Here is a 27,052-nt window from a genome sequence, read left to right on the forward strand (position 1 = left end):
CTCCTATGATGCAGTCAGGAGAACAGGATGGGGCAGTAATATGAATTCTGGCCTCACTAAAAGTAAGTTGTCCTAATGTGAATCACAAGTTCTGCAGTGGAAGATCAAAATGAGACTGTGGGGAAGATGGACACGGTGAGCTTGTGTTATGAGCATCAGAACAGTGGAAAACCTGGGAATAGTAAGACAAGAGCCAGAATTATGTTATGACAAAATTCTGGCGTCATTCTTTCAGGGACTGGTGCAGGCAGCTTGGGCAGGCTCTCAGAGATCCTTGGTACTTTGCAGAAAGCAGTCAAGCATGCAGCCAGGGCCCCTTCTGCATGAGCTGCAACTCAAACCACTGCTTTTGCTTCTTACTGAGTTTGCTACATCCCTGAGTTCACAAAACTCCTTGGGTCACTGGCTGATAACTCATGGGAAATATCAGTTCTCTGTTCCTGTAGACTGCATTCAGGTTAACATAGCAGATGATACCAAGCCACACATTTCCCTGCTCCCACTGCTGGGACACATCCCCACACAGCAGTGCAAGATGGACACATCTGACTCAACGAGATCCTACAGGGTGCAGATCAAAGTGGCAGAACCCAGCAGTCAGATCTCACTTCTTTGCTTTGCAGCTTTGTCAACCATGTGCCTTCTAAATGTGGAGAGTACTCTTGGAGTTACAGTTTTCTGTTAAGAGAAATGATATGAAGAGGAGGAGCAGATTTAATGTCAAATTAATGTATAGAAATGGCTGTGATATTTTCAGCAAAGTATTTGATTTGGTAAAACCAACAATTTTTGCTTTAAAAGGTTAATTGAAAAGGAGATTGCTTTTCCAAAATTACTGAAAAAGGTTCCATATTAAAAAAGTCAAAATTAATACATTTTTAAAAATTCAAGTTTTTTCTTTCATGCACGTGAACGAGAATGGAAGTTAAGTGATAATAAAAGGCAGAAAATGAATGAGGCATCTACATCGTGTTTTCCTTGCCTGCTCTGCATATTTTCATTTTACAGTGACATTTGTAATTTCCAGTGAAACCTCACATTTTTTATAAGCTTAGAAAATGTTTCCTGTCTCAATCACTGTTATTTCCTCTGTATTTTGCTCTTGCCTTGTTCCCTGTTCATTTTTCCCTCTCTGTTCTGGTAAATAATGTCAGATCTTTCCTTGGGTTTACAGGTCCTCCTGTTGCAGGGACACAAAATGTGAACAAGACCACAGAACAGCAACGGCCCCAGCCAGGTAATTGTTGACTGTGCCACCACTGCATTTGCTGAGTAACTGTATTTTGTACTGGACTGGGGAAATAAACGTGCCAAGCAGCAACAACCATGGACACGGGACCAACTTGCAAAGCCCTACAGGGAAGTCTCAGAACAATGAGTCAACTGTGACCCAGCATTGACAGCAACCGTCCCAAACTGTTTCTGTTTTACTGCGTTGTCCTTCCCCATTCAAAAGAAACATCCTTGTTTCATCCGAGTCACGTGCAGTGCCCAGCAATTGCATCTGCTTTGAAGCACCATGGTATGCAGTGCAGTTAAAGCATGCAGCTGTGCCTGCTGCAGCCGTGGAGTGTCTGCTCACTGCCTCCTCACCTCTGTTGCAGTGATGTCTAATGGAAGCATCTCTGAATAGAATCAACAGGGCTTCCCAAGAGTCAAAGGAAACCAAATAAGAAAAGCAAACCCTGCTGGACAGCAAGCAGTAGTGTTTCCTGCTTGTTTCCCAGGGGGCCTTTGAAAAGCTAAATACTACCTTCTCTGCTTTGCACAGCTGCTTTCTATCCTTTTTTTTAGGGGGTTGGTTCTTTTGGCATCAGTTCAATCCACGAGCAAATGCTGTAGATCGAAATCACCAAAACCAGAGAGAAGCAAAGGAGAAGTGTAGACATTAGGGCTGAGGAGGCCCCACAGAAAGGGAAGGAATTCATTCCTAATAAATGCATTGTGGAGTTTTCAAGAAACACTCAGCCTCATTGGAGCCAGTGATAAAACTCCTATTACTCTCATTTGTCTAACATTCTTGTTTGCCTCAGTAAGGGAGAGCTGGGTGAACATTTCATTGATCTCAGAGGGAAGCAAGCTGGTCTGTGAACAAGTGAATTTGAAAATCTTATCTTCTGACCAGTTATTCCTATTAGAAGCAATTTATCTGCTTCTGATCTATTTCTTCTCTGCTCTCCCACCTTGTTTTTCTCATGCAGCTGAATGTTGTAGTTGACACATAAGCGTAGGGTATGGCCAAAAGATTATGAACTTTGAGAGCTGGCAAGTCTGAACCAAGTTAGAACCAAGGTGCCATTGTGGATTCCATGAATAAATGATGGTTGATTGCTAAAAAAGGACTAAGGTCAGGTCTGTCCCACAGCCAAGGAGAAAAGGCGGCACAAGTGAAGAAGATCAAAATGCGAACCGGTTTCTAGAATGGAAAGCAATGAATTGTTGTTTCTTTTAGATGAAACTTTTATTAAGTTAGCTTTTGTTGTTGGCTTTTTTTAGATCCTTATCAAATCCTGGGGCCCACCAGTAGCCGTCTTGCCAATCCTGGTGAGTTCCTCTTTGAATTCTGCACCTCTGCTGTCATTTCCTTGTCATGTTCTGCTGCTGTGTGTGCTGGATGAGTAGGTGCTGTCAGCTTCTGGAGTTGGTTATGAGGGCAACGAATCATAGCAGTTGATGTCTCACAAGTCTGGATGTTCATGAGGTTGGACGGAATTAGTGGGGACTGATAACTATAAGCTTTGGATTGATACTGTTTGTTTACTGAAGGAATGCCTGAAGGAAATAGCAAAGGAAACATCCTTACAAGGTTTTTTACCTTTACTGTTAGAGTAACTACACATAATAAAACCAGGAGTCATCTCATCCGAGAAAGAAATAATCTGACATAACTCTGAAGACGTCTTTCTGTAATTAGAGAGGAAACTGTAGGTATCCAGAACAATACCCATGGTAAAGAGTAAGCAATTTAAAGTTGAAACACGCTATGTCAACCATTCAGTGAAAAGTTTTGCAGAACAGTGTGCTCAGAAAGAGACCTGTTTATGAATAGCTCAAAGATTTTAAGGCCAAAGGCGACCATTATGAAATTTAGTCTGACCTCAAACTCATAAACAGAACAAAGGGTTGACTAATTTGTTTGCTGGGAATCGTTTATCCATTCCTACATAAGACTTTCTAAGGCTTGAAGGAGCAGTTCCCAGTAAAGATCGAGATAGTCCTTCTGTTTCCTGCCTTTGTCTTTGCGTTTAAGCAGGAAGCACAATGTCATTTCCCTTCCTCTTTGGCTTGCTTCTTGCAGGGAGTGGGCAGATACAACTGTGGCAGTTCCTCCTCGAGTTGCTGTCGGACAGTTCCAACGCCAGCTGCATCACGTGGGAAGGGACCAATGGGGAATTCAAGATGACAGACCCAGATGAAGTGGCACGGCGCTGGGGAGAGCGCAAAAGCAAGCCCAACATGAATTATGACAAGCTGAGCCGAGCCCTTCGATACTACTATGATAAGAACATTATGACCAAAGTGCATGGCAAAAGGTATGCCTACAAATTTGACTTTCACGGCATTGCCCAGGCCCTCCAGCCTCATCCCACTGAATCGCCAATGTACAAGTATCCATCAGATCTCTCCTACATGCCTTCTTACCATGCCCACCAGCAGAAGGTGAACTTTGTACCCCCACACCCTTCTTCCATGCCTGTCACATCATCCAGTTTCTTTGGAGCAGCCTCACCTTATTGGACCTCCCCTGCTGGAAGCATTTATCCAAACCCCAACGTTCCTCGCCATCCCAATGCCCACGTGTCACCACACTTGGGCAGCTATTACTAGATGCGTTTCTCTTCGAGTGGCCTTAATCAGTCTTGTTGGACCTTCTCTTTTTTTTTTACATCTGGGATTTTTTGTTTCATTTTTCTGTGGACCCTTGATGGATAATTGTGGCCTTTCTGGGACAGAAGTAAAACTGGATATTGGCTATTCCTGGATCAAACCTTCTACTTTTGTAATTCTGCCTCTTGTGTCCTGAACTGAGAGATGGATGCTTCTTTGGGCCAGTACTCTGCATTTTTCTTTGGTTTTTAACGCTTAAATCCTCTGTAGGAATTGACTATGAAGATTGTTCATCGTTACCTGGAATGACTATTAGCTTTTTGATGAATTTTTTTAAGAATTCAAAGCTGGTTGACAAGACATGGATCCAACTGTGGGTCTTAGGAAAACATGACTACAATTATTTTCTCGCTTTGGAGAGGGTAAGAATTTGACTACAAAGTCAGGAGGACCTTGGGCTGCAGGGGACTACAACTGGAATCTTAGCTTTAAGGCAGATGAGGATGTTCACCCAACTGGAAATAAAATATATGTATTCATATATATATATATATATATGTTCATGCATATTTTAAGAAGTAAAGGGCATTGAAGGGAATTTCTAGGCTGTACAACTTCAGTAGACTGTGTATTAACTCCAGAAACACCAGAAACCAGAGCAAAAAAGTAACTTGACGTCATGCACATACGTTCTCTGAAAGCAAAAGTGAAGTGGGACAGATGACAGCAGGTCCTTGAGCTCTGCCAGAGCCTGGGGTCGCCAACCGCTACCGATTCGCGAACGCTGTGCGTTTGTCAGACCGCCACCAAAGGCTCAACCAATCAGAAGGCAAATTACTGTATAAATTATGCAGAGTTATTTTTCCCTATATCTCACAGTTTTAAAAGGAAGATGAACTAAAACGAGTTGACCTCGGTCACAAATGCAGGTTTGTTTTTTGTTTTGTTTTTTACTGTCAGCTCAGTTGTTTGTGGGTTGTTTTGTTTTTTTTTTTAATGTAATTTGTACATCTTTCCAATCTGTACATTTGGGCTGTAGCTTTGTACTTTTCGCTAAAAAAAGAATAAAGAAATAAGACGTGAGTAATGTATCTGTTGGAGATAGCCTAGGTCCTGCAATGGGATTCAGAATGGTCCCCAAACTGGCCAGAAACCTCCCAGATTTCCTGAGTCTGTCTAGGGTAGATGTTTTTCTTTCATTAGCTTGTCGTAGTTGTTTGCAAATTAACTCCATTTAGCTAACATGTTTCTCTTGAAGCTGATTGAAAACATTCCTTGCAACTTTAAAGCGACTGCTTCAGTTTTTTGTGATTATTTTTCACCAAAATCTTGAACTTTGGAAAACTTTTCATCCACTTGGCAGAGAAAATTATCAAATGCTTCCCAGCACATCTTTAGGCACGGCGTTCCGTTTCCATTTCAAACACCGGTCGCTTTTCTACCACCTCTAATTTTGCATGTGCTGATTTGATGATCCGCAAACGGTGGTTTGGTGCCATAAACAGAAGGGTAAACCACAAACAGTTCTGTTTCAGAACAGATGTCTATAGGGGGATCAGGCCTACATGTACAGCCTGTTAGCTAACTTGTATTAATTGGCAAACAATTAACAGGATCAGAAATATCTCGTCTAGACAAAACCTCCGGGACTCTGTGGGTGCAAGATTTGGTCCATGTGCATCCGATTGCAGGATGAGAGCCTGAATCCAGAACATTATAGTCTGCTCATAACTTTAACCAGAAGCACTGATGCCGTTATTTAACAGAAAGGAGAAATAAGGAGCTGATCCGTTCGGGTCTGAGTGCTTTTGGGATGTTTATAAGCAACGTTACCGCAATAATCGCAGATCTTAACGATGAAGAAATTACCCGTGGGAACGGGGCTTTTGCTACTATATATATGCAATGTACTTTTTGGATATTAAAATATATATAATTTTGCAAGTAATCTTGGTGTTTTTTAAAAAATGTATGAAGTGTTACGATGAAATAGCTGTATGAAGAAGATGATGTAAAAAATGTGGCAAAATAAATGGTGGTTTTCTTCTCAAAGGCATCATCTTGTCCCACTCTCTCCCTCCTCTCTCACAGCTGCTGACAGAGCATCAACGTGCATCTAAATTACATCCAGCTAAAAGAAAACCAAGAAATCTCCATAGTAGCAGCGATCACCATCCTTGGCTCTGTAAAGTAATATTGACCTCTTGTTCCAGAAAACTGGCGTGTCTGGAGCCAGCATTCATTGGATCTAATTTAGAGACTGAAGCAATCAGAAACACAGGCTCCATCTTTTGTCCGTGTGGAGAGGGGGAGAGAGAGAAATGACAGAACAGGCGAGGCACGAGGTGCAGTGTGTGGCACGAGGGCAGCACAGAGCTGGAGCAGATCCACACTGTGCCACAGCAGCTGCATCACAGCCCTGTGCTGAGCACTGGGACACACAGCCAGAGCCAGCTGACAGCATCTCTGCTCTTTGCTCCTCAGGGTGCCCAGCAGCCACATACAGTGCAGTGTGTGCTACCAGCCTGCCAGGCTGCTCGTGTTTCTCACCTGTCCCCAGGCCCAGGGAAATGCAGTGCTCTGAAGCGTTGCTGAGGTGGAGCGGGAGGCTGCAAAAACAAGCACTGCCAAGGAATCATCTGACTGTGTCTAAAGGTCAGGCAAAGGCACTTCCTGTATTTTTTCAGACCCACGGTGGTCCTCAGAGATAGCTTGATCTTTCTGCAGATTTGATAAACCCTTGGAAATACATAACTGCACAAGCACACCATTTCCTTCCTCCACACACAGCCTTTTGTTGCTAAGTTTCTGCTACAATGGCTTTCACCAGCTTGATTAGCAGCAGCTCTGAAAAAGAGCCGTGTTAAGCGGTTGTTCAGCCACCACAGAGCTGTTCCTTTGTGTATTCAGCCATACTTGCTCAACTGAGTCATAAGAGTGAATGTTTTGTTGCTTATCTCTATTGTTTTTCACTTCAGCTCAACCCGCATTCATCAGTAGAAATATCAAGTGCTTTCTTCTAATACAACGTACCTGCCCAGCTGAAAGCAATGGGAAAACTGAAGACTGAGTTTGCACCAAAAATACCTAAGGGCAGAATGTGGAGGCTATCAGAGTGTAACAGTGTCTTTGCCGGCAGCATTTGGCCAGCAGCATCCTTAGAAAAAAGAAAAAGGCTTCTAAAAACGACCATTGGAGCAGTATCTTTCTGACTGCTCAACTTGCAGCACCTTAAAGGAGCTCAGCTTGAGAGATGGAAGGCGATCTGTGGTGCCCACAGCTCAGCTTCTTTTGGTCTCTTCTCATCCCCTGTGACTGATACCAATCTTTGCTGGTATTTTCTCCTATTTAGAATTAGGCAGAGTTCGCTGCCCACTGCAGGCTGCATTCTCATAAAAGAGAGAGGTCTTACGAAGAGATCTGGGAGCTCAAAGATCTCACACCAGTGCCAGGCTGACAGTGGTCGGATTCTAGCCGGGCACCTGTCAGCATTTTCATAAGATCTGAATAGTTTGCAATGCTCAGGTGGAGAACAAAGGATAAGAAAGGGAGCGCGGTGATCCGTGCGCATCCCCGGCCAGCAGGCTGAGCGCCGTGCTGGAAGCTCGAGGGACGATAGCAGGGAATCTCCCCTCCAGCACCAACAGGGGCAGAATAAACCAGGGATGCGATGGCACCGAAAGCACTTTCTGCTTTTCCCGGGAGGACACGGCCGATGGAATTCAAGTATTTCGGGCTTCGATCAGAAAGTTTACAAAACAGATGGTTGGAATCGCACGACCATAAGGCAACCGGGACGGCAGAAACTCTGCACGGAACTTCAAAACCCAGAGCCAGGCAGGAAGCACCGCTCCCAGGGAAATCGGAGCTCATCTTCGGCGCTCGAAGCTGCGGAGCTGCAGCGGTGCGGAGCCGCGCTCAGGTCTCGCGCCTCGGGAGCGCGCAGCAGCGCAGCACGAGGCGGAGGGGCCGCGCGAGAGCGGCTCGAGGCCGCCGCTGTGGGGAGGAACCGTTAACGGTCGGCTCCGCCGTGGGAGCGGCCGCGCACAGCCGGCTGCCGTCCGTGAGAGCCCGCCGAGCGCCCGCTGCCCTCGTGTGCCCCGAGCAGCTGCCGAGTGGGGTGAGCTGGGGCTGAGCCCCGCGGGAGCCACGTCGGGCCGAGAGAGCTCCGCGCGTGGGAGCGGAGGGCGGGCGGGCGGCTTCGGCGGTGTCTGCGCGGGGGAGAGCGGCGCTGCCCTGGGCGCCCTCACGCGGCACAGCGCAACATCCGCGCCTTGCGGCGGCTCCGCAGTGAAACCGGGAGCGCTCCCGAAGCGGAGAGGCCGCGCGGAGAGGCACAGCCGCAGCCCCGAAGTGCAGCCCCGGGCCGACCTGCCTGGCTGCTAGTCGTTCTTAGCGGGGAGCAGCCCCCAGATCCCCGCCCCGTCTTGCCTTCGGTACCACCTCTGCGCTCACGGCAGGGAATGAGGTCTACTGACGCTCCTGCGAAGCGGCTAAATATGCCCCGCTCTCAGAGCTCGTGCCCAAATAAGTCACTACATGCGCTACGCTCTGTGTAGCAAAAAGAGGAACGCTTCCAATGAATTCTTGCTTCGCGCTCTTAAGATCCGCCGCGGCAGCGCGGGGAGGAGCGGAGCTGCGGCCGCCGTCCGTCGCGGAGCAGTGGCGCCCCCCAGCGGCCGCGACGCAGAATGCAGCGGCGGTCCCGCAGCTGTGCGGCGCTGGGAACTGCGGGCCTGGAGCGGGGTGCGTTACGCAGAGCGCGAGGGATTCAATGTTTTCTAGCAGCCCGCGGGTGGAGATGCAATGAGATTTTCCCGTTTCCAGCCTCCCCTCGCTCACCCGGCTCCCTGGAGCAGGGAGGGTTTATGTCTTGCTCGTGCAGCAGTTTGTGCAAGTTGTAAGCTTTGCCAGGCAGATGCTTCCACCACAGGAATGTCAGCTTGGCCTCGAAAAACACATTGTGTGCTCTCACAGCTGTGCAGAGAATGCTTTCGGCTTCCTCTCTGCAGTTGCAGTGTATTGCAGGCTGTATTTGATTCAGGGTTGATGTCAGTGCTGTCACAGCAGCTCCACAGCATCAAGCTGTAGGCGCAGATTCAATGGAGGGTTGGGAACTCACCCCGTTTCCCCCATCCCTGTGCTGGCAGGACTCATGGGCTGTGGTTTCCCTCTGTTTGTGTGGGGAGCAAGAACTGCACCAGCACTGTGACGGTTCCAGGCACTGCCAGATCAAAGGGGGCAAAGAATGAGAGAGGGAAATAAAAGCTCTTTCCAGCAGAATCCACATGTGTGTAACCACATCAGCTTGCTGCCTGGGGAGAGGAAGGAGGCTGCGACACCTCAGCCACTCTCATTTGCGCTGGGGCTGTGCGTGCTGCTGACTTGTTTATGGGGGAGTAGCTGGGTTTACAAGGCAGCACACACACACAAGGGTGATGCTGTGAGTTTGCTGTGCCACATCACCGCAGTGCGAATCGGTCTGTGTATCCAAACGGTTTGCCAAGGTTTGTTTTATTGTTGTTATTTAGGAGTTTCTTCTCACCCATCGCTACCAAGGGGTGTGTGCAGACAGCTCATAGCACATGTTTACTGAAAGCAGTTATTTTAATTCACGGCCCTTTCTCCAGCAGCCAGCAGGACGCCTTATTCATTTGCCAGCAGGAGGGTGAATCTATTTCAAAATGATTGAAATATTATGCACAGCTTGAACGAATGTTTAAAATAAATACAGTAGAAGAAACATGTTGTTTGTGAAATGAGAAGATAAATTAAGTTTAGTGCAGACACATTATTCCCAAGCTTTGTTGCTTGGCTAATGCTTTCACAGCTAAGCCCTCTTGGCCTTCATTCAGCAGTAAGTACATGGTCTGATTTCCTCCCCTGAAGAGATGGCTTTGCTCTGTACCAATGAGGCTGATGGCCTCTGCATTGTATTCTGCAGTTGTTTCTGCCACCGGATGGACAGAGTGCAGGCTGGGTGGACAAATGGAGGGAGAAGAGAACCATGAGGGTTTAGAAAAGAGTGCTGTGGAGATGTGACAACGAAGCGTTGTCACAGGCAAGGAAACCTGGCTTTTTTCCAGTATCAGGGCAGCAGTTCCCTCCAGAGCCACTTCTGCTCAGCAAGATTAAATTTATTTTCATCCTCTTAACTGAACTTTCTTTTAATGGAAGTAGAGGTGACAGCTCCCAAAATAGATTTCCTATGGAGTCTGTCCTGAACGGCACTGCATGCAGAGTGTCTCCGATAACCTTTTTTCCCTGCCATGGGCCTTTATCTCTCAAGTGACACACAGCTCTCTCTAGACATGAAGAGGAAATCCCCCACTGCTCCAGGCTCTGCGCTCCCTGGGTGGCGGCCAGAGGGAGGACGGCTCCTTTCCTGGGTCCTCATTTTGGTTGCCTACAATCCCCATCCATGAGAGCTTTGCTCAGCCACGGCCCTGCCAGCCTGGGGTCTGCCCCAGTTCATGCCATGGCCAGTTCCCCCTCTGTCGTGTTAAAATGAAAGAATGCAACCATCTCCCCTCTGTTAGTGCAGGCAGCAAGGCTAGAAATTGAGGAAGGTGTGACTGTCAGAATAGACTAAACAACAGATTATTATCTTTCAAGTGAGATCAGCTGTCTTCTGTTTGAGTTGTGGTAGCACTTAATGCTTTGTAGACATCTGTAGTAGCAATGCTGAGGCACAGCCTGAAGCAGGGATGAAGCACCTGGTGGGAAGGCAGGGCCAGCACAGGGCAGCTCAGGTGCATGCAATGCACTGAGTGATGGAAGGGCTGCAGCCAGGATCCACCCCTTCCCAGCCCTCATTTAAGGGTTGGCACTGGAAGTGAGGGAGTTTTATTGGGCATTCTTGTGTACCTGAGGCCTTCCAAAGGTAAAAAGCTTCGCAGCTTCTTTTTTTGTGCCTGTGTGCCTATAGCTGTTGTATTTAAGCAACTCCTGGCTTGCTGTATCCTGAGGCTTTGCTACTACATTGTCACTGTTGCACTTTCCATTGCATTACAGTGTTACAACACTGAGTAACAACTCAGGGAACAAAAACACAGAGAGCAGCATCCTGACAAACTTGAGGCTCAGAGTTTTGAGACGGCTTCCCGAGGGCAGTGCCTGGAGGTGCATTGTTTGGAGACCCCTTGCAGTGTGGAGGATGCACGCTGCCTCTTGGGTCGGCACTTGAGTGTTTGGTGACTTTTCTCCTCATTTACGTCCCAGGCTAACTTTCATGAACGAAAACAGGATTCTTTCCTATCGTTTCCTTGCAGAGGTGGATTGGACCTTAATAAAGACTGCATTCTTACTTGGGCACTGTTGTGTGCCGGGCAGGGCAGTGGGCAGCAGCTGCCTTTGTGTTGAGAGCCACAGGTGCTGCATTGATTGTGACTGTAAAACGTTTTTACTGCTGGCAATGTTTGCAGGACTGCAGAATCCCCACTCTTAAGGATTTGGGCAATGTCTGTTAGTGACTCTGAGGATTTGTGCTGGCAGTTCCACCTTGCCATGCAGCCACAGGCAGTAGTTCTGATAGGTGATGAGGACAGAACTTTCTGTGCTGCTCGTCCAAAGTGAAGAGGGATTTAACAACGATGTGCAGAAGAAAGACTGAGACGGCTGAGAAGTGGCTTTTAAAGTGCTTTAGTGACATCACTGTTCTTAACATTATTCTTTGTACAGAGTGAGAACCTCACGTCCCATCTTACAGATGGCAAATTGGAAATCCATGCCAGAGTGATTTGTTCTGAACCACCAGAGGGGCCGATGCTCCACTGGGGCTGAACTCCCTTGGCTCCCAGATCTCTATTGCTACACTCAGTCCACTCACAATGCTGTTGTGGTTATTTGACCACTTGGTTGTGCCTTTCTTTTACAACCCCTCGATCCTGCATTTAAAAAGACACATCTGTTTTACCAGTGTTTAAAATAGATGGTCTGATTTACATCACTGAGAAGAGTTCCCAGAAAATCTCTCGCTCTGGTCCGATCACCTGAACTCTCACCAAAAGAACTTTTTGGGGGCATCAGGAGACCAAAAATATCAGATTGTGAGGATATGGATGGAAGTCACCAAAAAGTTATTGAAGGCTTTTGCTGCATTTGAAACCTAAATGCCAAAAATCAAAGCAGGAAAATGTACTCCTAGTTAACAATGAGCAGAACTTGTCTGCTGTAGAAATGCATGTTTTGTTTTGGTGAGGTGAACCATATGAAACTGGATGTGAAGAATTTTTCTGGGGGCTCCTGAGCATCACTGCTGTGTGTAATGGCAATGCTGAGGCACAGCCCGAAGCAGGGATGGAGCACCTGGTGGGAAGGCAGGGCCAGCACAGGGCAGCTCAGGTGCATGCAATGCACTGAGTGATGGAAGGGCTGCAGCCAGGATCCACCCCTTCCCAGCCCTCATTTAAGGGTTGGCACTGGAGGTGAGGGGATTCTGCTGGAGATCCCTCCCTACCTGAGGCCTTCCGAGGGTGAGCAGTTTCTTTCCTTTATCTCTGTGCCCACAGCTGTTGTTTTGAGCACATCCTCCCTTGCTGCAGCCCAAGACTTTGCTATTATGCTGTCATTACTGCAGGATCTGTTGTGTTACAGCATTTCACCATGCTTTTGTCATAGCTTCAAAGAAAGGCCTGTTGGTGTTTGTGCTGTGGGCTGTTCCAAAGATGCATCTCGTGCTGGGAAGTTCCTCTCTTCTCCCAGAGAATTGCTCTCCCACCAGATGTGCTGCAGTCTGGGTGTTCCTCACCTCCCTGCAGTGCTTGCTGTTCCACTGGCCTGTTGCCTTCTGAGATTTCTCAGTATCACAGCTGCTGCCTCCTGGCAGAAGTGGACAGAGGGGTATCAGGAGGGTGAGACAACTAAGAGCAATCTGCAATGTTCCTTGTCTCTCATGACAGGTGTCTGCTTGTGCTTGTTTTTGCTTTCCATTTCCATTTGGTATTTTCCCTCAAGGAATCAAAAGCTTTCACAGAAGAGAACTCTTTATGACGTTGAAGTTGCAGCAGGATGGCATAGGCTCTGCCTTCAAAATCCCTTCCTAGACATGTACCATCCCTTAATGCTCCATTTCTATTCATATGACAGCTCAAAATAAGAAAGAATTGTTTCAAGATGTTCAAAAGTGTTCAAAAGTGTTCAAAAGGTTTGGAGCCGAAGGGTCTGCATCCATAGAGGGTTTTGGCAATGAGAGACATGCATTTCTGGTGAGGTTTTGACTTTTAAGTCCCTTTGGTCCTTATGGAGAATTTTGGCCTTCTGTCTGTCCTTCTCATGCTCATGTTCTCATAGCTTTACTCCTTAAGAGTGACTTAAAGTTTCTCTTTCCAGGCTTTGTAAGACTGATGTGCCTTCAGGAGCTCAAGTGAGTTGGATGCTCCAACTTAGCAGCCTCATAAAATGTCCCACAGATATAAAAATATAAATTCTATGAAATACATAGCATGTTAAATAGTGTTCTGTGATCACTGGTATGCTGGTCCTCTCTGATTTGAGGCTTTTGAGAAGATAAGATGCTGCTGTAGAGTTAAAACAAACCTGTTATTGGTTTTACTAAGTTATTAATCCTCTCAAGATTGATTTAACTATGCAGAAAGGTGCAGTCTGATAAAGATTTGGAGCTACATTTTTGTGTCACTGGCTTCACTAACTTCTGCCAAGACAAAACCAGGGTTGTCAAAGCCTTTCTTCTCTTTGGCTTTAGCTTCTTTCTCATTGTAGAGGCAGAAGGCACAGTGGGGCATCTCCACTGCCACTGTCTTGCTGAAGTTCTGGAAGTCTACTCTGTATTTCCCTTCTTTGGTCTTGGACACAATGGGAGCGAAGCGATAACCCCAGAGCACCTCTTCTGGGATGTAAGATGTCCTCACTTGGCAGGTAGCACTGGTGGCTTCAACGGTGCCATCTAAAAACACCACCAGTTCAAAATCTTGCTGCAGAATTGTTTCTGCTGCCATGTGGAAGAAAGGGCTGTTCTTGTCTATGATGTGGTAAATAGTCAATGGAGAAATGAAGAAGAGATTTTCGTTGCCAGCATCAACGATAAACTCTATGTTGACCTGGTCCAGAATGATTGTCTCTCCTTCTGGGGTGATGGTGGTCTTCAAGAGTTTGCCATAGATGTGACTCCCGATGAGAAGGCTCTTCCTGAGGTTTGCCACCCTGATGAGGAGGCAGAGCTTCCCACCACGTTTGCTGATGACAGCATTCCTGCTGAAGGTGATGGTCTTGGCCCTGTTCTTGGACCTTGAAATCTTGGCCAAGATGGCACCGCACATGAAAGAATTGATGATGACCCCCAAGATAGACTGGAAGATGAGCAGGAAAATGGCAGTGACACATTGTTCTGTGACACATCTGAAGCCATAGCCAATAGTGACCTGTGTCTCCAAGGAGAACAGGAAAGCTGAAGTCAGACCGTTGATATTCTCAACACAAGGGGTGTGATTTATGGAAGGATTGAATTCTGGCAGGTCTTTGTGTATGTAGGCCACAACGTACCAGAGGAGACCAAACAGAAACCAGCTGCCTAAGAATGCTGAAATGAAGATAGTCATTTTGTATCTCCATCTCAAATCCAGGACAGTTGTCCATATATCAATCAAAAAGACAAACCTTGACTGCTGTACGTTACCAAACTCTATGTTGCACCTTCCATCTTTAGAAACAAGCCTTGCTTTTCTCCGGCTTCGTTCTGTGATGTGGCTGGCAAAGCGTTTCCGGAGGTAGTTGAACATTCCCTGTGCTGCTGGTGTTCTGCAGAGTAAGAAATAATGAACATCATGGGTCGCATTTGTACCTGCAGGCAAGGAGTAAAGACTGCCAAGGTCTCAAGATTCCTGCTTAGGAAAAAGTTGTACCATTTGCATATTTTCCCTCCACTACTGGAGAAAATTTCCAGTAAGTATATGAGAAAATGAGCAGATTTTTGCCTAAGGAGCATTCCAGCAGACAACAACAAAAAAATCATTTTGGCTTGCTTAGTAAACTTGTGAAGTTAAGAATCGGTCAACTGTTAATGTTGTCCCCTACTCAGTGGAACAAGCAGAAGAATAGGGAAGCAGCAAAGTTCACTGTGGGCATGCAGTGGGAAAACAAACAGGGAGAAGCTCAGCTTTGAGTGTTTTCTGTCTTCTAGAAGATGAAGCTGGGCTTAAAGAAGTGTGTGTGTGTTCATCAGGTGTGATGTGGAGTGTGCATTTAGGAGGAAACGGGAGAGGGTGCAGAGTGTCTAATGAAGCCAGATTGATGCAGTGACTTTTAGCATGGTTATAGGTTGGGTTTGAGGTGTGAATTTCAAGCTCTGGAAACATAGAAGCAGGACTTCTAGGAGAGAATAAAATAAAGGGTTATGCAGCTGCTGGAATACAGTTGGGTGTTCACTCATCCCAAAGGTAATGCAAGAGAAAAGGGGTGGATTTTGAAATCCATTCTTAAGGGAAAGTGCAGCTCTGTGTCTCTTAATCTTGTCCTTTCTGGCTGTCCATGTTAGCAAGAGACCCAGGAAGGAGGAGTCACTGATGGAGGAAATAGCACAGATGTGATCAGAGTGGGATCAGCAAACGTGCAGAAGTGTCCCAGCTCTGCAGTCAGTCATTGATGTAGGTGTGGGGTGAGGTTCATGCACTGCAGAGCTGCAGATGGCCTGCTCTGTTCGTGGGCAGATTTTGACCCCAAACATAGGGATATTCTTAGAGATAATCCACTTTAGAATTGATGACCCCTCAGGCACAAAATGTCTTCCTTTCTAACAGAAGATGTGTTAGATGAGCTGACCCAGCCTGGGAATGTACCCTGTGTGCCTCTTTAGCCTTTATTAAACAAAATTCTTCTTGTGCAGCTGAACTTCGCTGTGTGCTGTAATTACATTTCTTGGGGGCAAAATGCTTCAGCTTAAAACAACTCAGAAACGTGGTGGGAAAATGTCCTCACTGGTGACTCACACAGAGAATATTCTGAGTTTATTGCATCTCTGAGGACAAAGCATCCTCAACCATTGACAGGCTGGGATGTTTGCTGTGGGATGTGTGGCGCTTCAGCAGTGCATCTCAGACCAGAAGGTGCTGGGGGCTGTGCAGCTGATTGCTGTTCATTCTGTGCCACTGTATTGGATTGCATCTACTGACAGGAGTTAGTGCAAAATTTGCCTTGCTTCAATTCAGTTTTTAAATGGTAGATGCGCTGCTTGTGCCAGTAGTAAAGCTGGCTCCTAATTGCTGGTAAAGGAAGACTGTGCTCCTTCTGAGTGGATACATCGTGTCTCTGCACCATGCAGGAGTGAGCTGCTCTTTAGCAAAGATTTTCTTCCATTTACTCTGAAGCAGAAGCTGCTTAATGTTTTAGATAGCTAAAATAAATCTCTCCATTAGATAGAGTAGTTACAGAGACCATAGATTTACCTTTTGATGCAGCAACCAGTGGCAAAGGGATAATGTTATTGATAAGCATGCATTACATTTCGTAAAGCCAGAAGTAAAATACAAATTTGTTGCTTTGTGTCACAGCCTGTGCCTACACTGAAACCTCTGCTCATAAAAGAGGATGAAGAAATGAAGGTCATTGTGCCATAGCTTTTCACTGTTCTGAACCTTTGCTGCTGAACGTATTGGTTGTGAATGCAGCTGCATAGTTAAACTTTAAGCGAGAACCTGAGGAAGGGAATGGGGTCACCCTCCAAACAATCCTCAAGTCTGCTTTTCTTGACGCCCTTTCCATGTGCTCATGTTAATGCATAGTTTGTGCAAAAAGAAAACAACGCACTTTTCTCAGAAGCTCTGCAGTATTTAACCTTAATTTCCCTGTGTGCAGGAATGTGTGGCTCCAGCTGCTGTTGGCATTTGTTGTGTTGTGTTTTTTTTTCTGCAGCAGCGTGAGCTCTGAGTGTCAGTGCTGGAGCAAAGCAAAATGCTTCCATGCCACTGCCTGCACATCCTGAGCTGCATGTGTGCCTTGGGCAGAGATGCTCAGAGCCCCCTGGAATGGTGTGAAGGGGAGAAATGGAAGAGGTTCTCTGATCCAGCTGGCTTTTCCTGCTGGGGCTGTCACAGATGTTACCACGATTCTGGTAGACCTGATTCAGCCTTCACTTGAAATCTTTGGATTAATCCAGACATACAAATCAACAGATAATTATCACAGAGATGAGAGGAAGCCAATCAGCACAATCTGGGCTGCAACCTTGGAAACATTCCCAACTTTGCTGCTCCTTTCCTTCCTCTTTAAATCTTCCCTGCTGTCTTCAGGCTGCTTTACAAGCCCTGTTTAAGCTACCCCAGATAGATCAAAGTCTGAAGAAAACACCTTTCTTGAGCCAGGGTGGCAAAGCAATCCTACCCTCAACAAATCTTTCTTGCTCCCACTTACAGCTGGAATGTGTTGATTCTCTTCAGCAAGAGAAGCATTCCCTCCCGTACCAACACTGAGCGTGCTACAGGGGAGGTTACAGAAAGCAATTTATGTAAATACAGCCATTAGTCCTTTCCATTTAAATCACTGAAGGTAACTGACTGGCTGCATTGTAGCTAATATTTAGCAGGGTGTTTCCTGTCAGCCCAAACACACACAGCACTGCAGGCTGTGCTGCGTGAGAAATGCCTTTAGGAGGAGCTGGCAGAGCTCTGCTGTCCCCAGCAGCATTCAGCACAGGAGTGCTGCTCTGCCTGTGTTGAGTGATGGGGCAGCAGCACTGCCCTGAGTAGTGATGGCATGTCGAGGTTGGCTGCAGAAACATGCAGCTTCCACTGGGCTGTTCCACTCATATTTCAGAGATCACTGCAATAAGCAGAAACCCTTATGTTTCTGTTGTTCACTTCCTGATCTTTCCTAACTAACCTCCATCACCCCCCATACCCAGAATAACTTACAAACGCACAGGTAGGTAGTTCTGGAGAGATGCACTTCTGCAAGTGTGTAACAGCAGTGGTTAGAGGTCCTGTGTGCTACATACCAGCTGGGGCTCCTCTGCTCACCAGAGATGCAGCTGAGTGGTCCTCTTTGCTCCTACTTGCTCTCAGTTGGTTTGCTGTGAGCACTTCTGAATGTGGGGTAATGCCCAGACGCATTAATGGTGCTCTGGGTAAGTCCTCTGTGGAGCACATTAATCCATGGAAATGGCTTTAATCTCAGTCACGTGTGGTGCTGGGGAGCAGTGGGTGTAGGAAGGGGAAGGTGGTTGAGGTTTGATGGGGGTCAGGCAAGACCAACATCTTTTAACACATTTAACTGTTGTTTTGATACCTGTGGCTTCAAATGTATTTCCTCCCTCACGGCAAAGGAGGTACAAACAGAGCTGGCAGAGCCTCATCATTACAGGGGGAAAGCATAAACGCAAAGCAGCCCTCTGAACTCACAGCTTTTAATAGAAATGCATCTTTGTTAGGGATTCAGATGAAGCTCTAAGGAGCTTAGGTAGAAAAAAGGGGGATACAGAGTTAAAGGATTATTTTTTCAGTCCTGTTCAGCTCTTTTCAAAAATCAGTTCTTTCAGTCCTTTCTGGTTTTTTATGTTGTTGTTGAACTTCCTCTGAACAAAGTATGTGAAATATCCCACTCTTGATACCTTCTGAAATCCTTTTTTATTAGAAAAGCAAACAGCAGCACTTAGTCTTATTGTGTGTTATTTGCTGGCTTCTTTTCTACTGAGACCTTTGGAGAATACAGCTCATTTGCTTTTCATTCACTGCCATGGCTAGAGCAGGAATCTGCCTGTTGCAGTATCCCAAACCTGTTGTGATATCAGAATTGTAGCAGAATCAAGGGCTGCCAAACAGAGCTGACCTTGCAGTGAATCAATTTGAAGTACAGCAGGAGCGTAACCCTGCCTAAGTCAACTTATGTGCCTCATTTGTCTCCTGTCACAGAGGAGGAGCACCCATCACTTCTATTTAAACTGGGTGAATCAGGAGCGTTCCAGCTATCCTTGGTACAGAGCACAAGGCTGTGCCAAGCCCTCCCTGCTGCTCCCACAGCCTGAAAACGTGTATGAACTGTGTGGGGTGTGCAGACTGTGGGAGCTATTGGTCATGGAAGGGGCTGAGCCACTCCAGGAAGGCTGCTGTAATGCTTTGTCAGCCTGTTATACCAGAGGACTTGGGACCCTCTGCCTTAAAAGTGGGTCCTCATGCTGTGCTGTGTGTGTGCTTGGTGGGGTTTGCTCCCTGATCTGTCCTGCTGAGCACTCCTGGTGCTCCCCACTGCAGTGTGCCATGGGGTCATGCTTCAAATAGGGTTTCCATGATAACAAGCAGCAGCTGCCTGTATTGAGGAGCATTACTTGCACTGTGCCTGCTGTACATTACTTGAAAAGACAGGCTGCAGTTTCCCCTCACAAAGCTGTCTCGAAGGCATCATTCATTCCTGAGAACACAGGCAGATAAGTGAAATAATGTGTGCTGCAGCAATGGAGACTTGAGCAAACTGTGTATTCTTGGAGACTGGGAGTGTTTGGGGTCCTCAAGGGTTGCAAGTAAAGATTTGCAGCAGTAAAGCCATTACTGTTATTGTTAGCCATTAATATTATGGCAGTTAGCACTGCATGCAAAATTAATTCATTACTGCAGTTACTGAGGGAGAGAGCCTGAAGTGCTCAGCTTAGGTGAGAGCACACAGTGTGGCTCTTGTGTACAAACCCCATTAAGGCTTTGGGGAATATACAGCAGTGGGATTTCCTCCTGCCCAGGGAGGGCAGCCCTGGCTCACAGATGTTCCCTCTCTATCACGTGGAGCTTGGCAAACATCTGTCAGACAAAAATATTTGCCAGTGCTCTCCAGCAGTGATGGCTTCATAGGGACCAAAGGAAACTTTGTTATTTGTGCTACTTTTGCAGCGCCTGACCAATTTCACAGCTAGATTGCATCTCCCATAGCACCTTCTGCTGTGACAGAATTCCTGTGCAGCCAATGATCCACCTCACCTCCAGGGTCTGTCATGGGATGCTGCATCATGCTGGGAATCACTTCTGTGAGAGCTGGGAGTGGGGCTGTCTGTGCCATGGTGGGGGATTCCCCAACAGAACTGTTTCTGCTTTCAGAGAATTGATTTTTGCTGAAAATACCAAGTTTATTTTTTTAGAAGAAATGGTTCTCTGGGAGAAGTTATCCTTGAGCAAATGGTATCTTTGGGGACTTTGGTCAAAAGAGAATGATTCTCCTTGCAGTGTTTTTGTGTCCTTGTGGTTTCAAAAGGAATAAAATAGGGCTTGAACACAGTAGAAGTGTTATGTTGGCTGTGTATTCTGCTCACTGAGGGGTCTGGAAATGATGTGTTTTGCTTTCTGTTGAGTTTTTCTGAAGGAGAAAGGAGAGTTTTTGCTAGCTATTTCTCTGCTGCCAGAAAAGGCATTGAATTGTGAAGGTGTGGTGATGGTGGACTGCAGAGTTCCACCTGTTTTCCTGAAAGCAGTCTGTAAGCAAAGCACTGTGCTGCACAGGATGTGTGCTGGGAAGGCAGTGCAGCACAAACACCATCCACAAAGGTCATGGGGAGAACAGGCAGAGTCATGTGAGCCACTTCTGTACATTCTCATTTTGTTATTCTTTGCTGAATTATTAAAGGCATTGAATCATTAACTCGCAATTTGTTTCTACAGATTGGCAATGTCAAGTCTCAGTCATCAGTACGGTGCCCTGGAAAGGCTTTGTGCAAAAGCCCTGAGGGCTGAGAGGCAGCTGACAGCCATTATCCAAGGCCAAGAGCACCTGGGGACACCACGATGGTTCTGACCCATTTGGGCATCTCATCTCAAGGTATCTCAACACTCACCATTCTCCTGTCATTTGAATTTCCAAACTGTTGGAGTATTTAAGTGCGTAGTGGCTCCGTGCCACCCCAAACAGAACTCAGCACTGGGTATGATAGAAAACACTGACAGAAGGACCCAGCATTGACAGAAAGTACTTATTGTTACAGCAGCTTCCAGAAGCCCTTGCTTACTCAGTGCACAAGAAAAGCATGCTGTTGCTCTCTTTGCACTCTGCACATCACTAAAGAAAAGCAATTAAGTGAATGCTGCCATGGTATAAAGTCTTAGCACAGTAGCTTACATCACAGGGTATAGCTAATGCCAGCTCCAGAATAGGGATGCAGTAAGAGAATACTCAGAGGCTGCTTGCTCAGCCTTGCACACCCTGCTGGGTGGTCACACACTGTGGCTTAGTCAGCCACAGAGCCAGGATTTCATTTACTATTTCTCAGTTCTGTAACAGTTCCCTCTGTGCGAACCTGAGGAAAATGAGGGAAGGGCAAATAAGCACCTAACCTGGATTAAATGGCAGTAGGAAGAGTTTCTTTGATTTTTTTTTTCTACTTTGTTTTTATAAGGGCTGCACGCTGCTTAAGGTTTCAATTAAATGTTTGTGATTCGTGTGCTGCACGCTGCACTATCACTGTGCTGCAGTCACTCACCTGCATACAGCTCTGGGATAAACCCTGGTTGTCCTAGGCAGCATTTTGGGAGCACTTTTATGCAGAACTCAGAGCACTATTCTGCTGCAGTCCTTACCCAGAGTATTTTATTCCACAAGTATAAGGAACAGCTTTGATGCTTGTAACACATCATTGCTACCTGCTGATCTGCCACGCTCCTCTGTTCTGCTCACTATGCCTGTAATTCTGTCACATATCAGCTTGCAAGCTGGATTGGCACGTGCTGGCTGATGCTGTATGTTGAATCAGTTGAGGTTCACCAGTAAAAGTATCAGACATCAGTAGTTCAGAAGATTTCCTTTCATCATTCAGTGCTCTGATCACAAATGCTGGCAGCACTGCAGACTTTGATTGACAGATTTTGTTCTACCCCTGGTTCCCGATATCTGATTTCTGCTGTGTTCAGCCAAGCTGTCTAGAAACATCTTGTCCCATTTCAGTTTTATCTCAATAGTTTCTTTCCCTCATCTCTGCTTGGCTGCTGCATCGTGAAGTGGGTGACAGCAGTTGTTCCAGCGCCTTTTGAAGGGGTGTGTGATAGCCTACAGCTCCTGTCCTGGCATTTGATGTGAGTTTTTGGTCACGTGTTCTGGACTGGGGGGAAAAACAATCTGACTTTTCAGCTGTTTTTCAGGTGAAGGTAGAGGTATTAAGGACACTCTGTGCTCTTTCATACAAGGTTTGCTGAAGCGAGTCTCATCCATGTGAATTGGAGAGCCAGGGTCCACCTGTGCCTGTTAGATTGGTTAGGATGTTCCAGTGATTTATTACAAATAAATGCCACAGAAGTGAAGCATTTCAGGAGCAAATTTTGAGAATCAAATCTGAGTTGGCAGCTGTTTGCCACATCTTGCAGAAAGCAAATAGCTTTCACTTACAGGAGAAACCTGATTGTTCCGTGAAATATTACATCTCAGGACTGCTCCTCTTAAGGGTAATTTTGGTCACACAAAGTGCCTCGTGGAAGCATTGGGGACCACCAGCTGCAAATCTAAAATGTGAGCAGTCTGCTGTCCCTGGGGTGTGCAGTGTTTCACCAGCAGAGCTTTTCCTGCTCCAATCCTTCATTTACTTTTGTGCTCCTAATTATTTATATAAGTGTAATTGACTTGCAAGACATTCCTGGCTTTCAGTGCACACTGAGTGAATTATTGACCCATCACATGGGTCACTGATGTGAAGAGACATACAAACAAACTGGGTACAAAAAGCTGCTTTGCATTCTTAATAGCAAATGTATGCCATTAATAACTTTGCCTGACTCACTCAGAGCCTGCACAATTTTAGTTTAACGTGCATATGGCTGAGTTCATCCTCAGAGTAATTTGAAACTCATTGGGCATGGACTTCATCTCCTTGTGCTGCTTTAAAACCTCTCTGCGTTGAGATGCGAGATGCTAATTCCAGACTTTATGGCTGACTTGAGATGCTACATTTGAAAAATCAAATCCAATTAAATCAACTTATTACCAAGGCCAGAGCGTGATATTCAGCACATCTTTTGTTACTTCACAATGAGGAGCAAACGTGAGGAGAATGTTGTGTCTTAATGTATAAACAAGGCTAATCTGTCCTAATAAGAAGGTTTTGGTCTGCAGCACCTGGGAAGCAAGTGGTCAATCCTTTTCTGGAGAGTGCAATTACCTGAGGCTAGTTCTGACTTTCCACTTCTTTTTGTTGTGCTGTGGGGCGGCTGCTTTCCCCTTTGTGTCTGTTTCCCCATCTGCTCATAACATGGAATCAAAATGAGGGTGTTGTGTGGATTAATTCAAAGACTGCCAAGTGCTTTGAGAACTGTTATGTGTAGAACTGTTATGTGTACTGCTATGCACTGACAGCATGGCATCAGCTCATCGTAGTCAGAATTGTAAAGGAGTTCAGGATTCAGGGGACTATAAAGCTAAGAGATGCCCTCTTGCTGTCCTGGTAGGAACTTATTTGTCACTATCTGAGGAGAAGAAAAGCACTTATGTGCAAAGAGCACAGTGAGGAGAGAAAAGAGGGGAATGTACAATGGGGGTTTTTTTGAGATGGAAAAATACTAAGAGCTGATCTACAGGTACAAAGCAAATGAAAATCTTTAATGTAAGTTCATTAGAGTGTGAGCTCTGTGCCATTCTTTGTATTCAAAGCCATGTTATCACCAAAATACTCAGTGGTTCCTTCCGCTGTAGGAACCAGTGCTCCTATTTTGAGCATTACTCCTGTAAACAAGCTCTTATTTCAGTTACTAAGAAGCACTCAGAAATCTTGGCTCAGTTGTTCTAATTTGTGCAGAATTCAGAGCAGCCCTTGGTTGTGATTTGAGATTTTCATAGTCCCTGTGAAGTGATGGAATCCTAATGAAAGATTCATTTTGCTTCAGTGTATCCTCAAAACGTGAGAAAGGCCCAGGCAGCTGCTTGAGATACCAGAGCATGCAATGAGGACTGGGTGAGCTGCTGCCCACCCCCAGGTTAGATCTGCTTTTAAGTGAGTAAAGGAGGAGAGACCAACTCCATTATTTTATCTCTTGCTATTACTGAACATTCACACACAGGGTAGCTGTTCAGATTGCAGTAGCTCTATGTTGTGAAGGTCTCTTGTATAATTTTGTTTTCCTCATTGGGACAGAAAGCCCCAGGGCTTCAAACAGGCATTGTTTTGTTGTTTGTTATCTGTGTGATTACTCTGTGTGCACACTTCTCTTGACAGCACAGAGAGCATCTGAGGGAGTTTATTAAGGTATAAACCAACTTAAATTACCTTGCATTTATTGTGGGCTGCTGCTGCTGCAGAGGAGGCACATTTGCATATCAAAACCCTGTGATGTGAAACCAAGAAACAAATAAAACCATCTTATCTCTGTGAGCACTGTGTATGGAGGGTGCAAACTTATCAGCCACCCACAGCCTGACTGCAGTCTGTTACCTGCTGTGTAGCAGAGGTTTATGAAGATATGCAGGGTGAGATAACAAGGCTCTGAATCTTAGCTATAAAGCTCCTTCTCCAGTATGCAGGCTGATGTACAGCAGACTAGAAGTAGAGCCTTGGGCTATATCATACTAGTACATCCTTTGAGCTGTGCTGCTGAAGGAAGAGACACCTTGCTGTGCTGCAGCAACTCTGCATTTTCTCATAGTTATATGTAAAGGAAAGTAAAGCCACGTTCCTGTGCCAAACTCTCCTCCTTCCCACTGTAGTTCAGTCTCTTATGCAGATGCTCCTTAGTGTTCAGGTGAGCTGCTGAGTACAGCTGAAATGCAGAAGCCATTAGTGGCCTTCAGGTATAGGATGCTTAGAACTGCATGGCTGGGAAGAGCTTTCCACTCTCACACCCCAGAATATCACTGCTTACCTACCAGCTCCTGGTGGGTCCACAGAGCTGCCACCAAGAGAAGCGAATTCTCGGAGCTGTTTGTTACATTTCTAAAGGAGCAGTGAAAGGCAGGCAGATCTGGATGGAGCTGGAAACCAGCAAGAACCTTGATGAAAGGAAATGAGTCATGGAAGGCTTGCGTGTCCTTCCCCCTGCCAAAGGGTGATGAGGGTTGGGGTGGGGGTAGGAGGCATCACTGCTGGTTCTGTGCACATCAAGGTGCCTTGGAAGGTTCTGAAGGCAGGAGTGGCTCTTAGGCGAAAGCACCTGTAGGGTGAGCCTGCTGTCCCTGCCCAGCATGAGCAGGCTGTGTTGGTATTGCTGTAATACATGGAGTGCTGTTCAGAAGCCCCTGGTGTGGCTGGTATCAGAAGGGCTCAGTCCCTATGTGCTGCTGTATCTGTAGTGAAATTATGCTGCTCAGTCCCTACTGTACCTATGTATGCTATTTATTAACAACAGCTGAGGAACAACGCTGTTACATCTTACTGGCTGTTTTTAACAGAATTTAAGGAAATGGTGGCAATTATTAGACAAGCATTTGTGCAAAAAGGTTGTGGTAGGGAAGTAGAGGTAACCAGTACAGGAGGGCAGCTGTTACTTACTGATCGTTCAGACCATTACTTTCTTATTATCTTAGCTTGATTCTATAGTGGATATTTTTCTCCTGTTGTGCAGTGAAGTTGCATCAAGCAGAAAATTGGTTTAAGTACAAATTCTTATGGTGTCTTTCATCAAATGTTCTCAGAGAACATTACAAATAATTCATTAAAGGGGCACTGTCAGCTGGAACGCGTTAATTACTATTTTCTGACAAGTCAACCCATAAGTGGTGTGTCCTGATTTTCCTATTTATTGCTAAAAAATATGTAGATGTTTATAGGAGTTGAGTGAAGTAATTGACTACAAGACTGGGGAGGTGAGCCATGTACTACATGTTGTCAGGCCCAAAACAGGAGAGAATTTAAGGGTGGGTACTCTTTTAAACAGTAATTTTGAGCAACTCCTTACTGCAGGACCTGAGCATCTCCCAGTGCGTCTGGATGGGGAGAACCTGTGGCATGTGCACATCGCTGCTCCAAACAAGCACAGTGAAATCAAAGTCTAGCAGTAAAAACCATTATTTCCTGCTCCCAGCCTGGGTGCACAGGCTCAGCCTTCTAGTAACTGTGAGGGAATGACAGGCTGCCCAATACTCATACAGAGTTAGAACAGCAATCATGGCAGTTACCATAGCTAGCTTGATGCAAACCTGCACTGCTTTATCCCACTGTAGTTTGTTGCATTGCAACACTTCAATATCCTTCCAGCCCTGTGTCACTGCTACCTTTCAAGCAAATAAAATGCCAGTGAGCCTCTTACCTTGGATGTTAAGCAGTGAAGGTGACTGCAGCAGGGAGGTGGGAGGGAAAGCTTCCTGTAGCCCTAGAGCATGTAATTCCCAACAGCTTCTCCACCAAAGGGAGCATGGCCAGGGCCCTCCTTGGCTTTTATGTGTGCCTGTGTCAGCTCAGACTGGTTGCCAGCTCATCTATATGCAGTGGCTCATTAACGTAATGGCTCAGTTTATATACCCTATGTGAAAGGCAGAGAAGTGGCTGCTGGATTTAAAAATAAGGCACAAGTGTTGAGCTGTTGAGGGTAGGGAAATTAGTGCAGTATTACCTGGGAAAGCTGGTGCTACTATGACTGTATCTGTTACTGTGTCCCACCGGTGTAAATCCAGCAGCAGTGTCCTGACTACCTGTGAGGATCCTGCCTTTGTTTTGCATGGCAGCATGGTTTTGGGGAGAAAAAAAAACCCATGAAGTGTATCTTTTAATACCTCCTATATTCTGCAGAACCTTTGCAGTTTGATTTATTTGACTTATGGTGTATTAGAAGCATGTACTCTTCCCTAGGATTTCCTTCCTAGATCTGAGCTGAAAGCCTAATTCCATCCAAAACCTTTGCAGAGGGACTGCAGGAGTCAATTCACAGCTGTGATCTTGGAGTCTGAAGAAGTGAACGTCTCTTGTACTTCTCAATCCTTTAGCAGTGTCTTTGCATCTCACTGATAAGGGATTGCGTGATTTAAACCTGAAATTAATTTACCTATATGCACGTAATTGAGTTAATACTTCTGGTTTGATCAAATTAGGAAGGCATTTCTTCTCACTCTAAGACAAGTGTCTAAGAATGCACTGCCTTCCAGAGATGCTCATCCATCTGCCTTTACAGAGAGAGGACATGAGAGGCTGAAGCAGTTTATATCCTTATCTTTTCAATGCCTACTGTAAATAAATGAGTTCTACCCTCAACATCAAAATCCCCAGATGGGAGATTGATCTTCCCTGGGTTATACAGCAACAGGAGCCCCGCGTTTCCTCCACTGACTTCAGGCAGCTGGAGGCCACGGTGCAGGCAGGACCTTCTTTATCTCCCAGAGTCTTGGAAGAGGTGGG

General features: G+C 46.0%; 3 protein-coding genes across 8 annotated transcripts in view; 2 read left to right on the forward strand and 1 right to left on the reverse strand.

The window, feature by feature from the left end:
• The window catches only part of FLI1 (Fli-1 proto-oncogene, ETS transcription factor), an 80,248-nt gene extending 75,621 nt beyond the window's left edge, over positions 1-4,627 (forward strand). For all 3 annotated transcript variants that reach the window (XM_048968640.1, XM_048968641.1, XM_048968642.1), the window contains 3 exons: positions 1,175-1,237; positions 2,497-2,544; positions 3,299-4,627. In XM_048968640.1, the coding sequence (XP_048824597.1) occupies positions 1,175-1,237; positions 2,497-2,544; positions 3,299-3,828 (641 nt within the window). In that variant the 3' untranslated portion in view covers positions 3,829-4,627. The remainder of the gene's footprint in view (positions 1-1,174; positions 1,238-2,496; positions 2,545-3,298) is intronic.
• Positions 4,628-4,793: 166 nt separating this feature from the next.
• On the reverse strand, positions 4,794-26,101 carry KCNJ1 (potassium inwardly rectifying channel subfamily J member 1). Its single transcript, XM_048968643.1, has 2 exons — positions 25,971-26,101; positions 4,794-14,583 (listed from the first exon to the last, which is right to left on the reverse strand). The coding sequence occupies exon 2, from the start codon at positions 14,562-14,564 to the stop codon at positions 13,449-13,451; it is 1,116 nt and encodes a 371-aa protein (XP_048824600.1). The 5' UTR covers positions 14,565-14,583; positions 25,971-26,101; the 3' UTR covers positions 4,794-13,448.
• KCNJ5 (potassium inwardly rectifying channel subfamily J member 5) overlaps positions 7,838-27,052 on the forward strand; it is a 50,159-nt gene continuing 30,944 nt past the window's right edge. For 2 of the 4 annotated variants that reach the window (XM_048968633.1, XM_048968637.1), the window contains exons 1-2: positions 10,658-10,711; positions 20,415-20,571. The gene's annotated coding sequence lies outside the window, so the exon portion shown is untranslated. Of the gene's footprint in view, positions 7,949-10,657; positions 10,712-14,617; positions 14,728-20,414; positions 20,572-27,052 lie in introns of those variants that run through there. The other 2 variants (XM_048968634.1, XM_048968635.1) reach the window with 2 other exon arrangements.

This window comes from Lagopus muta, chromosome 22, assembly GCF_023343835.1.
Source record: "Lagopus muta isolate bLagMut1 chromosome 22, bLagMut1 primary, whole genome shotgun sequence".
In the NCBI taxonomy this organism is placed as follows: Eukaryota; Metazoa; Chordata; class Aves; order Galliformes; family Phasianidae; genus Lagopus; species Lagopus muta.

What these genes read in the sequence shown, in the direction of transcription:
- KCNJ1 (XM_048968643.1), bottom strand. Translation starts at nt 14,564, where the DNA reads ATGTTCAACTACCTCCGGAAACGCTTTGCCAGCCACATCACAGAACGA.